The sequence below is a fragment of the Mauremys mutica genome, chromosome 7 (genome assembly GCF_020497125.1).
Source record: "Mauremys mutica isolate MM-2020 ecotype Southern chromosome 7, ASM2049712v1, whole genome shotgun sequence".
Classification (NCBI taxonomy): Eukaryota; Metazoa; Chordata; order Testudines; family Geoemydidae; genus Mauremys; species Mauremys mutica.
The window spans coordinates 86,159,508-86,175,211 of record NC_059078.1 but is presented as its reverse complement, the minus strand read 5'-3'; the positions used below and the strand labels follow the sequence as shown (position 1 = coordinate 86,175,211).

At 46.6% G+C, this 15,704-nt stretch overlaps 1 protein-coding gene across 1 annotated transcript in view; it reads right to left on the bottom strand.

The window, feature by feature from the left end:
* Window positions 1-7,991: 7,991 nt before the first annotated feature.
* Window positions 7,992-15,704, bottom strand: part of TSPAN15 (tetraspanin 15) — a 32,066-nt gene continuing 24,353 nt past the window's right edge. The window contains exons 4-8 of the mRNA XM_045025758.1: window positions 14,117-14,212; window positions 13,133-13,249; window positions 10,826-10,873; window positions 9,262-9,378; window positions 7,992-8,775 (exon numbers count right to left, since the gene is read on the bottom strand). Coding sequence (XP_044881693.1) covers window positions 8,623-8,775; window positions 9,262-9,378; window positions 10,826-10,873; window positions 13,133-13,249; window positions 14,117-14,212 — 531 coding nt within the window. The 3' untranslated portion in view covers window positions 7,992-8,622. The remainder of the gene's footprint in view (window positions 8,776-9,261; window positions 9,379-10,825; window positions 10,874-13,132; window positions 13,250-14,116; window positions 14,213-15,704) is intronic.

Sequence of the window (15,704 nt, the reverse complement as noted above, 5' to 3'; positions counted from 1 at the left end):
CCAGTGGCCACATTTGGGTGCCCTCCACACTGAAGGCCCTGCAGGCAGCCCGAGACATTATGTCTCTACCGGTACTGGTCACACCACCGTCAACAGCTCCCTGGTCCAGAGGCAAGCTGCCACCTGGACCCCCACAGTCACCACCTGGATGGTACCGGTCACGGTCGAGGGAAGGTTCCCGATGCTATTCTCTGCACAGTGACTGTCCCACGTGCCGCCCATGCTGGTCCTTGTAGACACCTACCAAGCAGCAGGGGTTCCAGGCACCACTCCGCCTCAAGGGAACGCAGACCTTGTGACGAGAGCATGCCCCGCCGAGACTGGGACAGACAGCACCAGAGGTCGTTATCTCCGAGAAGCTATCGTAGCCCCTCGTGGTACAGATGTCGACGCCGCTCCCACTCTTTGTCCCGTTCAAGATCCCCACCACGGCACCGCTCCCACAGTCCCAGGAGTCAATTGCCGGCACCCCGCCACCACGGATCTACCCATCGGAGCTGTTCGCGGAGCAGCCACTACAGACGGTACTCCCGCTCCTCCACGCCAGGATTGTGGTCTCGTGTTCGGACTGCTCCCAACGCCGTTACTTGTCCCCATCCCGGGATAGCAGTAGATTGTATGCCAGCCCAGCCTCCCTTCAAAGTCGACAGTCGGTGGGCCAGGCGAGTCAGGCAGGGCAGTCTGCTCTGATGGTGCCACAGCAGGTGCAGTGGCACCGGGCTCCCTGGCCAGCGCCATGGTACCAATGGGCCCCGTGGGCCCCGATGCAGCCCCCAGTGGTGGCTCACTCAGTGGCCGGAGCCTCAGAAAGACCGTTGGCCTCCCTCTCTCAGCATCCCAGAAAAGGGTCAGCAGAGCGCTTATCCCCAGTCCCACACTTAGAAGGGGACCAAGTGGTGGGGCCTGCGTCACCGGTGGGGATACAGACCACCGCATCCCCTTCCTCATCCTCCCCCGATGAGGCAATCATGGCCTCTCCTCCTCCTGTCCTGCAGGAGGACATGAAAGCCCACCAGGAACTGTTGAAAAGGGTAGCATCAAGCCTCAACCTGCAAGCTGGGGAGGTGGAGGAACCCTCGGACTCCTTCTTCAATGTCCTCTCGGCTTCAGCACCAGTCAGGGTGGCTCTCCCACTCCATGAAGGGCCGCAAAGATCTCAAATGCCCTGTGGCAAACCCTGGCTTCCTTGCCCCACATCTCTAAGAGGTCAGAACGGAAGTATTTCATGCCCACCAAGAGACACGAATATCTGTATACCCACCACACCCCCAACTCTCTGGTGATCGAGGTGGTCAACCATAGGGAGTGTCAAGGTCAACCTGCTCCTGCTCCTAAGAATAAGGACCCAAGGAGACTAGATTTATTTGGTAGAAAGATTTATTTGTTCTCGAGCTTCTAACTGAGGGTGGCTATCCACCCCGCCCTGCTGGGCAGATACGACTTCAATTTGTGGAGTTCAATGCTCAAATTTGCGGACTCCCTCCAGGAGCGTAATAAGCAGGAGTTTAAGGCTCTGGTTGAGGAGGGCATGGCTGCCACTAGGGCAGCCCTTCAGGCAGCCTCGGACGCTGCGGTTATGGCTGCACAGTCTATGGACTCCACGGTGTCGATGAGCAGAGTGTTGTGGCTCCTGCTGTCTGGGTTGTCCAGCGAGGCAGAGAACTCCTTGCAGGACCTTCTATTCAGTGGCAAGGCCCTGTTTGAAGAACAAACAGACCTGAAGGTACACAGTCTTAAGGACTCCCACATGACATTAAAAACCTCTGGTCTCTATGTCCCGGCCCTGGCCAGGACCAAGTTCAAACCGCAGCAGGCTCCCAGTCAGGCCACCCCCTCCAGATACGAGCCCCCTTATAAAAAATCAAGGGACTATAAAAAGCGCCTACAAAGGCAATCTTGGCCTGTGCCCCAGCCTGGGCCCTCTAAGGGCAAGCAGTCAGGTAAGCACCAGTTTTGATGGGACTCCCAGGGACGACTTACCAGTTTGTGACAAGGATCCACTCGACCTTCATTTATCCAACCGCCTATGTACTTTCCTCCCGGCGTGGTTGCTGCTGACCTCGGACCAATGGGTCCTCAACACCATCTCCCGGGGCTATACCCTCCAGTTTCTTTCTACCCCACCTATCCACCCTCCCTCCCCATCCCTCTTCAGGGACCCCTCTCACAAGATCTTCCTTGAGCAGGAGGTGAGGCGGCTCCTTTGCTTAGGAGTGGTGGAAGTGGTGCCGGCGGAGTTCAGACACAAGGGGTTCTACTCCCACTGTTTCCTTATCCCGAAGGCCAAAGGGGGGCTCAGGCCCATCCTGGACCTGCGAGGCCTGAACTAGTACATGGTAAAGCTCAAGTTTTGCATGGTCTCTCTGGCCTCCATCATCCCCTCCCTGGATCCCGGAGACTGCTACATCACCCTCAATCTACAGGATGCATACTTCCACATTCATATATTCGAGGGCCATAGGCATTTGACTCTGCTTCACAGTAGGGCAGGAGCACTACCAGTTCAGTCTTCCCATTTGGCCTAGCGACGGCTCCCAGAGTCTTCACAAAGTGTATGTTTGTGGTAGCAGCCTACCTCAGGCACCGGGGGGTCCAGATCTTTCCCTACCTTGACGACTGGCTGGTCAAGGGCAGCTCCAGGTCACAGGTACAGGACCACGTAACATTCCTCCTGTCCACGTGCACCACAGTGGGTCTGCTGGTAAACAACACCAAGTCCACACTGGTACCGGTGCAATGCATAGAGTTCACTGGGGCAATTCTGGACGCGACATCAGTCAGAGCCTCCCTCCCACTCGACAGATTTGAAACCCTAAGGGAGCTCATTGGCATGGTCATGACTCAGGACTTGGGGTGTCTCAGGATGCGGCCCCTTCAGCTCTGGTTGGCCTCGGTATTCTTGACACCATATTCTCCCAGTCCAGAGACAGGATGGACAAAGTCCATCTAGCCTGCGTGGCTTTTCGCTTGTGCCTAGCAGGCAGAGTGGTCAGGGTTCTCATGGACAACACAGCCTCGATGTTTTACATCAACAGGCAAGGTGGGATTCGCTCCTCAGCCTTCTGCGGGGAAGCCCTCAGGCTGTGGGACTTCTGCATAGCCCACGATATCTACTTGGAAGCCCACCACTTACCGGGCGTCCGAAACTCTCGGGCGGATCAGCTGAGCCAGGACTTCTGTCACCTTCCTTCTGTCTTGGTTGGGTCAGCTTTTCTATGCCTTTTCCCCGATTCCACTGATTGGCAAGGACTTGGAAAAGATAAAGATGGACAGGGCCTGTGTCCTTCTGATCACCCCAGCATGGCCCAGACAGCATTGGTAAGGGACTCTCACGAGCTTGGCAGTCGCCCTGCCATGGCCGTTGCCAACCCACCCGGACCTGCTCTCCTCGGACCAAGGTCACCTTCTCCACCCCAACCTAGCAGCCTCCACCTCATGGCGTGGCTGCTCAATGGTTAGGCCTGGAGGAGAGGACTTGCTCGGAAGGTGTTCAGCATGTCCTCCTGGAGAGCAGGAGGCCCTCCACGCGTCAGGCCTACCTGGCAAAATGGTCTCCGTTTTCCCAATAGACCACTGATTGGGGTGTCTCAGTGACTGCTCTGATCCAACTTATACTAGACTACCTCCTTCATCTTAGAGCCCAGGGCCTAGCGCCCTCGTCCGTCAAGGTGCACCTGGCATCCATATCAGCCTTCCACCCGCCAGTGCAGGGCCACATGATATTCTCTCATGCCATGACGGTCAATTTCTTAAGGGCTTGGATCACCTCTTTCCGTATGTTAGACCCTGAGTCCCCCAGTGGGACCTGAACTTCGTGTTGGCCAGGCTAACTGGACCTCTATTTGAGCTGCTTGCTACATGCTCCTGGTCACACGTCTCGTGGAAAGTAGCCTTTCTGGTGGCGATCACGTCTGCTAGATGGATCTCGGAGCTCTAGGCCCTGACCTCCAAACCCTAGTACATGGTGTTCAATAAGGATAATGTCCAGCTCTGCCCACACCCTTCGTTCCTCCCCGAGGTGGTCTCTGCCTATCATATAGGCCAGGACATTTTCCTGCCAGTGCTCTGTCCCAAACCCTATGCATCCAGTGAGGAGCGCCACCTCCACATGCTGGATGTGAGACGGGCTCTCGCTTTTTACTTGGAACATACAAAGCTGTTCAGGAAGTCTTTGCAACTGTTCATCACCACGGCCGAATGCATGAAAGGTCAGCTGATCGCCACTCAGCGTCCCTCCAACTGGATCACTTTGTGTATCGATACTTGTTACGACGTGGTGGGAGTTCCCCTGCCGCCGATTGTGAGAGTGCACTGAACTAGGGCGCAAGCCTTGTCGGCTGCCTTTCTGGCCCACGACCCTATTCAGGACATCTGTAGGGCTGCTACATGGTCGTGGTCCACACGTTCACCTCGCATTATGCGATCGTCTCCCAAACCAAGGAGGACACCAGGTTCGGCAGGGCAGTGCTCCATCTCTAGTGTCTGCAAACTCCTACCCACCTCCAACAGATATAACTTGGAATCACCTATTGTGGAATGCACATGAGCAATCACTCGAAGAAGAAAAGACAGTTACCTTTTCCATAACTGGTGTTCTTCGAGACGTTTTGCTCATGTCCATTCCACATCCCACCCTCCTTCCCCTCTGTCAGAGGTCTCTGGCAAGAAGGAACTGAGGGAGCACGCAGCGCCCCTTATACCACTACCATAGTGGCACCACTCCAGGGATTGCTAGGGGCGCTCCCCTACAGGTACTGCTACAGCAAAAATCTTCTGGCACCGGTGCACACGGCGAACACGCATACCTATTGTGGAATACACATGAGCAACACATCTCGAAGAACACCAGTTATGGAAAGGTAACTAACTGTCTTTTTTGCCACGGCTGCCTGTCTCAGAGCTAGACCATACCGGGTCTTTCACTCCTCAGGTTGCCTCTGTACTGGAGGAACCCGATGCCACAGGGTCCAAGGATCTATGTACCGACAGCACCAGGGCAGATTTAGCAGTCGGAGATCGCTTTTTGCATGGCGAGTCTCCCTGGAGGGAGGAGTGAGACCGCTTCTTTGTTTTCATGGGGGCTGGGTCCTTTGTGCTCATCTTAGAGGAGGATCCCATGTCTGACATGGGAGTTGGTGAGTGAGTGAGCTGGTGGGGAGGGGTCCCCTGCTCAGGGTCAGAGATAGGACACAGGGATGTCTCCAGAAGCATCAGTTTGAGCTGGAGTTCCCTAGCCTTTCTGGTCCTTGCCGTTAACTTTTTGCAGTGCTGGCACTTCTGAGTAACGTGAGTCTCCCCCAGGCAGCGAACACACTGGGAGTGACCATCAGACACTGGTATTGATAGTCTACAGGTGAGGCAATGTTTAAAGCAGGGGTGGACAAACTACAGCTTGGGGGCTGCATCCCACCCCAAGTGCTGCCCCCGCAGCTCCCATTGGCCAGGAACCATGGCTAATGGGAGCTGTAGGGGCAGCGCCTGCAGACAGGGCAACGCACAGAGCTGCCTGGCCGTGCCTCCGCTGCTTGAGGTAAGCACCGCCCAGAGCCTGCACTGCTGACCCCCTCCCGCGCTCCAACCCCCTGCGCCAGCCCTTATCCCCCTCCTGACTTCCGAACCCATCGGTCCCAGCCCGGAGCACCCTCCCTCACCCTGAACGCCTCATTTCTGGCCCCACCCCAGAGCCCGCTCTCCCAGCCGGAGCCCTCACCCCCTCCCACATTCATGTCCCGCCATACAATTTCAATACCCAGATGTGGCCCTCAGGCCAAAAAGTTTGCCCACCTCTACTTTAAAGCCTGGGAAGCCAGGCATAGCCGTCTGAAGAGAGTATCTGGGGGACAGGGGTTGTTGTTTTTTTAAATGGAAAGGGAAGAGACAGAAACCCTGCAGGGAACAGGAAGGGGTAATTTCGGGCAGAAAGGAAAAAGTATTCTGAGGAAGAGTATGCTGAGGCGCTGCTGTTGCTCTGACCAAAGCCAACGGCAGCACAGAAGGAACTGGGGGACGGTTGGCTGCATGCATGCGACACCCACTCAGAGCAGCACGAGCTGGCTGCAGCACGTGCATGGCCAACCAGGGCACTGCTACCTTAAATCACCGACTAGAAACGCTGGGGCGCTCAAACACCTACAAGTGGAGCACCCACAGGGACATTCCTCAAAGAACAACTGAACTTCTCTGCACTTACCTGAGAGTTCATGAAAAATAGACTAGGGAGAGATTTTTCTTGTCAGTATCTCAAATCTAGTAATGTTAATGATCGAACAAATCCCCTTTAAAACTATAATCAAAATTAGATTTAAATAAGGCAGGGTGGGCAAACTACAGCCCGCAGGCCGGATTCGGCCTGCAAACCGTTTTAAGCCGGCCCGCGAGCTCCCGCTGGGGAGTGGGGTCTGGGGCTTGCCCCGCCCCAGCACTCCATCTGGGGAGCAGAGTCGAGGGCCGCTCCACGCAGCTCCCGGAAGCCGTGGCATGGCCCCACTCCAACTCCTACGTGCTCCAATGGCCCTGCTCCAGTGGCCCCCCTCCAGCACTCCAATGGGAGCTGCAGTGGCAGTGCCTGCGGACGGAGCCGAAGAAGGGACATGCCGCTGCTTCCGGGAGTCGCTTGAGGTAAACGCCGCTGGGAACCTGCACCCCTTAGCCTCTCCCCACGCCCCAAGCCCACCCCAGCCCTGATCCCCCTCCTGCTCTCCAAACCCCTCGATCCCAGCCCAGAGCACCCTCCTCACCCCCATCCTGCACCCCACTCCCCCATCCCAGCCCAGAGCTCCCTCCCACACTCTGAACTGCTCATTTCTGGCCCCACCCCGGAGCCCGCACTCCCCAACCAGAGCCCTCACCCCTCCCACATCCCAACGCCAATTTTGTGAGCATTCGTAGCCCTCCATACAGTTTCTATTCCCAGATGTGGCCCTCAGGTCAAGAAGTTTGCCCATCCCTGAAATAAGGTGTTTGTTTTTTAAAACAAATCAAAAAATTTATTGTTTATGAGAACAATCCGGTTTGAAATATCTGCACATATCAGAACAACTCCAAAAATCAATAGGCAATCTAGTTAATTTACTTGGAGGGGAAAATACAATATTTACAAGATTTAAATTAGCCAAACATCCAATAACTCTCATACAAAATCTGTATAGTAATAAACTGCGTTAAAAAGTTTGTCAAAGCATTACCTGACTGACTCAAACATTAGTGTATACCGACATTATTAAAAGGCACAAAAGATTCATCTATGAAAGTGTGCTGCATTACATGCAGTTATATGATGTCATTAAATCAGTCACTAGGGTTGCCAACCCTCCAGGATTGTCCTGGCGTTCCCAGGAATTAAAGATTAATCTTTAATTAAAGATTATGTCATGTGATGAAACCTCCAGGAATATGTCCAGCCAAAATTGGCAGCCCTAGTCAGGACCAGCATGAAAAAGTTATTAAACATGTATTTGATATTACAATTTAGCTCAATATAGTTTCCCTTATAGAGACACACAAGTTTCCCTTATTATTAGGAATCAATATGAAAATACAAACATTTAAATATGTCAAACTAGAATACAAAAGCTCTTTCAAAAAAATTTAGCTCTGAGTTTCCCCAACATAAAGTATTCCTCACCACAGATCTTTCAGTAATCATTAGAAAATGTTCAGTCAGCCACTGTCAAGCAGGGTAGGCCCCTGGGCTTGTGCTTTGAGGGTAGATCTACACTGCAATTAACCATCCATAAAACAAAATTGGGTTTGTTTAGTTTGGAAAAGAGAAGACTGAGAGGGGACATGATAGCAGTTTTCAGGTACCTAAAAGGGTGTCATCAGGAGGAGGGAGAAAACTTGTTCACCTTAGCCTCTAAGGATAGAACAAGAAGCAATGGGCTTAAACTGCAGCAAGGGAGGTTTAGGGTGGACATTAGGAAAAAAGTTCCTAACTGTCAGGGTGGTTGTGGAATCTCCATCTCTGGAGATATTTAAGAGTAGGTTAGATAAATGTCTATCAGGGATGGTCTAGATAGTATTTGGTCCTGCCATGAGGGCAGGGGACTGGACTTGATGACCTCTCGAGGTCCCTTCCAGTCCTAGAATCTATGAATCCACAGCTGGCCTGTGTCAGCCTTGGAGGCCATTTGCTGCCTTAGAGATATAAATGAGGACAGGATGGGAGATACAGGGCCTGTGTTAGAGGCAAACAGCCACCTGGGGCAGCAGAGTTGGGGAAAGCACCAAAATAAATGTTTGAACTAAGCTATAATATGGTGGCAATGCTTCTGCCTTTGCAGAACCCACATTCCTTTAAAATACAATGGATTACCTGGCCCACGTTTTAATTCTCATGAGATTTAGCACTCTCCAGGGTATGAAATGCCCCAGAATGCACAGCCTGAGAGAGCCTTTAAAAATTCAAAGCATACTCAAGCTGAAATACATAGGAAAAGCAGTTAAGAGCGCATGGTGGAGAGAGTTAAGTTTCTGATTTGAAGTACATGTTTTTTTAAAAAATCAAGAAGATTTACAGATTAATTAGACTCAAGATCTTTAAGATCTGCAGAAATACATACAAGCCATAACACAAGATTTGGTTTTTTTAAACAGCACTTGAGGTCTTGCATGGCAGCTACATTACTCAGGATAACACATACAGCAACCTGTGCTTGCAAATTCAGTTTCTGATTTCGGCTGTGTTTCATCTAAAAGATTCTCACTAAGTTTGTATTCAGCAATGATATCCTCTACGCGAGTTATGTAAAGTAAAGATAACAACACTCCAAGGAACTGTAAAATAAAACAGCAAATATAAATAGGAGACAAAGTTCTGCTTATCCAACACCTCTCACTCTAAATTTTTATATATAAAAATTGGGGCCTCAAGCCAGCGCAATCTTGGAGAAGGGAAAATCCACATTTGGGAGGAACAAAGGAAATATATTAATGACCAGCTGATTTTTAAAAAGACAATAGAGGCTGTTTGAAACCGCTCTGGGATATGGAATGTTAGAATAAGTCTTGGTGGAGACAGATTAGTGGGCAGAGTTCAGGTGAGGTGATTAGGGTCATGAAAAAATGCAAAATATGACATTGCTGTCACTAAATCAGTGGGGGTCTGTACAGGCACAAAGGTCCAGCCACATAAGTTTACAGAATACATAAATTTTAAATAAAAATGTATTTTATGAACTATAAAATTAAATCCAATTTTTTTTTACCAAATCAGTGAACCAAATATTCCCTTTAACGGACAATGTAATGACCTAGCCTTACCTGGGGTAACAATATGCCAAGCATGACGCCAGCCATGATGCTGTAGTTGTCTAAGAACCAAAGGAGTACTGCATTTGTGCATCCTCGGACATATATAATGTCTCGAACACTCAGATGCTGTAAAATAATGAAATATACCTTCAAACAACAGTTTAATTAGAAGAGAACAGAGATGTATTTTTGGAATATAAAGGGGCAAATTCTGCCTCATTCACATCCATGCAACCCCTCTGAATTTGGCACAGAGGGTTTATCACCAACTCTCAAATAATGTATTCTGAAGTTTTTCAAGTCTAAACAAGTGCTTTTTACATTCCATTTATACTTTGCTGAAAAAAATATACCTGATCCTAATTTTAGACCATATGGAATACAGAGGCGTCTATCCACCTTTACATCCCTACTTTCCAAGCTGCTGCTGCTGGAATAAAAAAATACAAAACCATAGACAAAGTGCTATCCTGCCTTGCAATAGGCTCCAAGTAGGTTGGAGACAAAAGAATATAAGTCTCAATCCTACAATATTTTGAGCACTCTAGACCTGGACTGATAAGGCATTTGAGCCCATGAGTAGTCCCATTGAAATGAATGGAACTGCTCATGTGGTTAAAATTAAGCACATGTTTAAATGCTTTGCTGGACCAGGGCCAGACTGGAATACTTAGCAGCTTGCAGGATAAAGCCCTCAGTCAATGAGACTAAATGAAGGGAAAGATCATTTTTAAAGGTGATTGCTAATCTAAAAAAATTAACAGTTGAAATTGACATTTTATGCTAAATGCCTTATGAGAGAGGTATTTTAGTGCAACAGTAATTCGTGTTCTACAAGCCTATGAAGTACAGACCTGTGGCAGATCAAGTTATTGGCTTCTGTTCAGTATGCACTCCACTACTGAACTGTGGGCCTGAGCATGCAGCCCTTTCTCACATGGCTAGTCCCAACAAAGCCCACAACACTAAAGTCAATGGACTACTCCATGAGTGAGATCTACAGGACTAGGCCATATGTCACAACTACACTTAAAAAGCATTAAAAGCCTGCTCACAAAAAATACGGAATGTCCTACTTCCTCTCCAGTGTTATAAAATTTAGAAAACTTCACAAAATAATGTACCAACTACTATGGCATATAAGATACTGTAAGAACTAAAAGGACACTTTACGAAGATGTGTTTTTATTTAGTGAGAAGCCTTGATTTTCCAAAAAAATAATTTCCTGGTTGTAGTCATGGCATGAGCATTACTGAAATAGTCTGTTGTATACTGAATATGCAGCATTAGATGGTGGTTTGTATTTCTCCTATTTGGAAAGGGATTTTTCATCTGAGTCAAACCAGCAAACCCAAAGGTGGAAGAAAGAGCATTTCACAGGCAAGCCATATGTTTCCTCATGGATTACTCTAGATAAATCAGGTTAATCTTTGATTTCTTTATACTTCAAAAATTGGCAAAAAAAGTTAAAATAATGTAAGCATTATATTAGTAATTTACTTAACCTTAACAAAATCCAGAAAGAAGGAACATGAAACACTTTACAATTAAGAGACCTTACAATTAAATTACCTCTCTGTCAATCGTTTTATATCCACACATAGTGTTCATAATGTCTGTCTGAAAAGAAAAAATAAATGTCAAAAATTGGAAAAAATACTCACAAAAGCAAATTTATTTTTACTTTTCACTTATCAGATTTATGTAAAAGCAACTTCAAAACTGGCAGTGAAGCCATAGCTGTGCCTACACAACCTCTTCTCCTCATAGGCCTTCCTTGTCCAGGGAGAATCATGTCTTGTGCATGGAGCCAGCATGGTTGGTTAGGCAGTTGCACACTAGGGTGAGCTGCTAGGTGTGCTTGCCAAGGTGGGCAGTCAGGAAAAGGCATTCAAAAATACAAGTATATTTTAAAGAGGGGTGGATTCCAGTTTTTGTGACATCTGGCCAGTAGAATTTATGGTGACTAGAGCAGTCACCGTCACAAGGAATGGATTATTGTGAGACAGCTGTTGGAGGACAGTTAGGGTAGACACAAGTCACAAAGTGTCTACACTTGCACTGTGTCAATCTCAGTAGGTTGACCACGGCTTCACGCCATTCAAAGAGGTGGTTTTACTGCATCGCTGTAATGGGACACTTACTTCGTCCGGATACAAATTTGAGCATAGACACATGCACAAATAGATTGACACAAAGTGACTTACATTGACCTAACTTTGTAGTGTAGACCGGGATGAAAGAAAGTGTAGGTCCACTACTTAGCAGAGAAGGAGAGCTAATAATGGAAGACACCAAGAAGGCTGAGGTGTTTTGTACCTGTTTTGCTTTAGTCTTCACTAAAAAATGACCAGATGCTTAACACAATTAATATTAACGATGAGGGGGAAGGAACAAAAGCCAGAACAGGGAAAGAACAAGTTAAAGAATATTTAGATAAGTTAGATGTATTCAAGTTGGCAGGGCCTGGATCTGTGCAGAAAGCAAACATTTAGATTTGGCATGACAAATACAGTATAAAAGACAATCGGGTAGCCTTTTATCTAAGTTGGAGAACCACAAGTACCTGGGCACTAGGGTGACCAGATGTCCCGATTTTATAGGGACAGACCCGATTTTGGGGTCTTTTTCTTATATAGGCTCCTATTACCCCCCATCTCCTGTCCCCATTTTTCACACTTACTGTCTGGCCCCCTACTGGGCACATGCAGAAAGATGTATGCAGCAAGTATAGATGTTAATGCCAAATTCCCTTATTTCAAAACTAATTTGGTCAGGATCAGGAAAACATGGAACTGCACAATGAAGAAAGTTGAAAAACTATACAAGTACCTTATTTTTCTGTCTTGTACATAGACCTCACTTCTAAAGACTGAAACAAAGTGGGAAAGGCATTTCCAGTTTTTTTTTTTAATTGTGGACCATTTCCTTATCAAACTTAGAGTTACACTTAGCCTTCAAAGTAAGAGCACTGGTTACAGAATGCTTGTGATGGGTATGATAGATTTAGAAACTGTTCCAAACCTCTAATCAAACCAGTACTTTTGGAAGGGTTCAGATGAAAAAAAAGAAAAGTTAGTTTCTGCCTGTCTCTCTGACAGCAAGCTGACATTCACTGCTTTTGGGCATGCAGCAGAAAGAGCAGGGGTATTTTTGAGCTATGCAGACCAATTTTCCTGCTGTGTGTCATGCCATTTGAAGAAAGGAGAGGTTAGTTTCTCATTGTATGTATTCAGGTTTCTCACATCATTGGGGATGAACAGCTAGTGTGTGTGTACATACATATGTGAATGCAACTTATGAGAATGCATATAATGCTAAAGGAAAAGCATGAACAGTCAAAAGAACTTAGAGGTGATGTGCAAATTAGCAAGGATAAGAGAAGTATTTAGTATTCAGCCAAATCAGAATTACGTTCCCCTTTTAAAGTTCCTCAGAGTCACAGATCACCAGCTCCCACTTCAAGTGGCAGGGCCGCCCGGGGGGGGGGCAAGTGGGGCAATTTGCCCCAGGCCCCGCAGGGGACCCCACGAGAATATAGTATTCTGTAGTATTGCAACTTTTTTTATGGAAGGAGCCCTTGAAATTGCTTTGCCCCAGACCCCCTGAATCCTCTCAGCGCCCCTGTCAAGTGGCACCCCACTATATACTATATTGGCCCCGTAACAACCTTGGGGAGACTATATTTAGCATAAAAACCTAGCAACTATGAAAATCTGTTCCTTTTTGCTTAATTAACAGACATATTTCCCAAGATTCTTAACTGATGAAAAGTTATTCTTTAAGAGAATGAGTAATCTAGGATAGTTCTTTTTCTGTGAATCAGTGAGATTTAACAGAAACCAGCTAAAATAATAAGATCAAATAGAGTATACATACCTTATTTGTAATACAACAAGTATAAGGCACTCCACAGGCTAACGGCCCTGGTGCAGAACACTCATGGTACATATTCTGTGACCAGTCTTTAAAATCTTCCCCACCACAACACTTAAACTTAAAAAAGAAAAAAAATCTGTCTTAAAAATATGTTTCTAATAATTGCAGAATGAATCAAATATAAAAATGAATTAATTTTAAGAAAGTTCAAATATCAGAGAGGAACGAGGCAGCAACTACTAAGGTATCTGCTTGTCATACCATTGACTCATTAGCAAAAGTTCTAGGACAGCATGTCCCAAAATTGTAGTCAAAGTCACAAATAAAATATGCAGGATAAGGGAAAATCAAATTTAAAATGCATTGGATCAGAGTCAATGTTTCAAGTAAAAAGCCCAAACATCTTCTATAGAAGAAACCAGTAAAACCATAGGATTAGAGGCAAAATGAAAGAGGAAAAGCTCTCAACATGTCTTTAGAGATGGTTAAATACAATATTTTGCATAAAATTGTATCCACAGGAAAGTTTCTATCTGACTGACAAGGAGGGAAAAGCTAAATTGAAAGATCTAGTTTGTTGTTAACGTACATATGCATTAATGGGCAGTGTTGAAGCTGGGGCTGTAATGGGGCTATCAACTTTGCTTTGATTAGCAGGTGTGTGTGTACATTGTATTGCCCCTGAAACAGAAAGAATATTAAGACAGCTAAAGAATTGGGCTCCCGAAGAGCAGGATCCACACCTGAGAGGGAAAGGGGGCTTTAAAAGCCAACTAGAACTCCATAAAATCCCTGCCAGTTGAAAGTCTACAAGAGATTTTCCAGCTCACACAAGGGAGTCTATTCCCCCTGTTAATGGGAGTTAGATTAACACACCAATGGAAGAATATGCTCCGTAATATTTATTATCAAGAGTGACATTCAAGGGTTTACCACGTTCCCTTCTAGCATTAGTTTTAATTAAATACTCCCAGACAAACAAACCTGCTTTTGAACAAAATCCATTATGTTTTTGAAGTCCAGATCATCATAATAATTCTTAATTCCTCTTCGGATATTATCATTTAAAAAGTCAATTGTCTAGGGGATAAAAGCAAAATAAGATGCATCACTTACATATACTACAACAATATTTAAGACTCAGCACTTAGTTTTATGCCCATTAGTTACCCTATCAATATCACAAACAGATATTCTGTCATAATAGATGCAGGTAGTTACTAAATTAGGCCCTGATCATGTAAAGACTTATTCACTTGCTTAATTTTAAGCAGATAAGTAGTCCCATTGACACCACTGATTAAAGTTTAAGCACATGCATATGTTTTTGGATAATCAGTGCCTTAGATGTCACTTTTTATGATAGTATAAATAATTAACATTGCCTAGCTCTTACATAGCACTTTTCATCTATAGAACACAAAGCACTTTACAAAGGAGGCAAATATCATTATCCCCATTTTACAGATAAGGAAACCGAGGGATGGCGAAATGAAATGATTTGCCCAAGGTCACCCAGCAGGCTAGTGGCAGACACAGGAAACAGCCCAGGTCATCTGAGACCAAGTCTAGTGCAACCTGATCCTTAACAAGTCAGCTCAGATTGTGGGATTGGGGAATGGTCCAGATCCCTGGCAGCTCGAGGGCAATGGCCTGCCAAAGGGAGCCCTCCTGGGTTAGAGGAGCTACAAATGGTAAATTCACAACCTCTCTCATTTTTGGAATGCCCGCTGAGAACTTTTCCTCTCAGCTTACCCAGAACACCTAGTTGAGTTCTGGGAAAACACTTCATCCAGTTCTCTGGGATCCAAAAACTCAGTGCAACTCCAGCTACTCATTCGGGTTACTTTATTAGGCATGTAACAACTCTATGCCCATCCTGGCCAGGCCCAGACACAATTGCTTATGTCCTCACCTTAATATTACAAGCTCATCAGATCAGGGTGTTCCCGCTTATCGCAACCAGTCTCCAGCACACAGTCTCTCACACCCTTGTTTACTGTGTAACCTTGCACTCAAATCAAGCTATATGCAAGTTTACTCATGCCCAGTAAGATCTATGCCTACACTTAAAACTAAAAGGATTAGCTGGATGGACCCAGGCACACTGCATAAAGGGAGGCACAAAGTGGAACCAGGCTTCTTCCTGCTCTACCTTCCTTGCTGCTCCACATCCCAGTCTCTGTTGCCCTCCTTCCTTCAGGGTTATTCCTTGCATGAAAGTACATGCTGTGAGGTTCACTGGGTTGGAAGAGATTTCATGGGTACATGTGGTAGAATTCATTTGTCTTTGATTTGCAAAATCACAACTTTGTCTGGTTTTCCCTGGCAGATTGGGTTAGATTCCCTTCAGGTGATAAAATTAACAAAGAGGTTATTGGTGCTCTCAACCCTACAGTGGTCAGGAGTTAGAATAATGCCTCTTACTAGTACATTGGGTCTAAAAAAAGGGCCTGGAGATGCATGGAGGCCTAGGCACTTAGAAAATGTTGTTCACTCTCATAATTTTATCCAAGACTTGCAATATTTGGTTGTTCTTCTTAATCCCAAACTCATGGAACCATGTGATTAT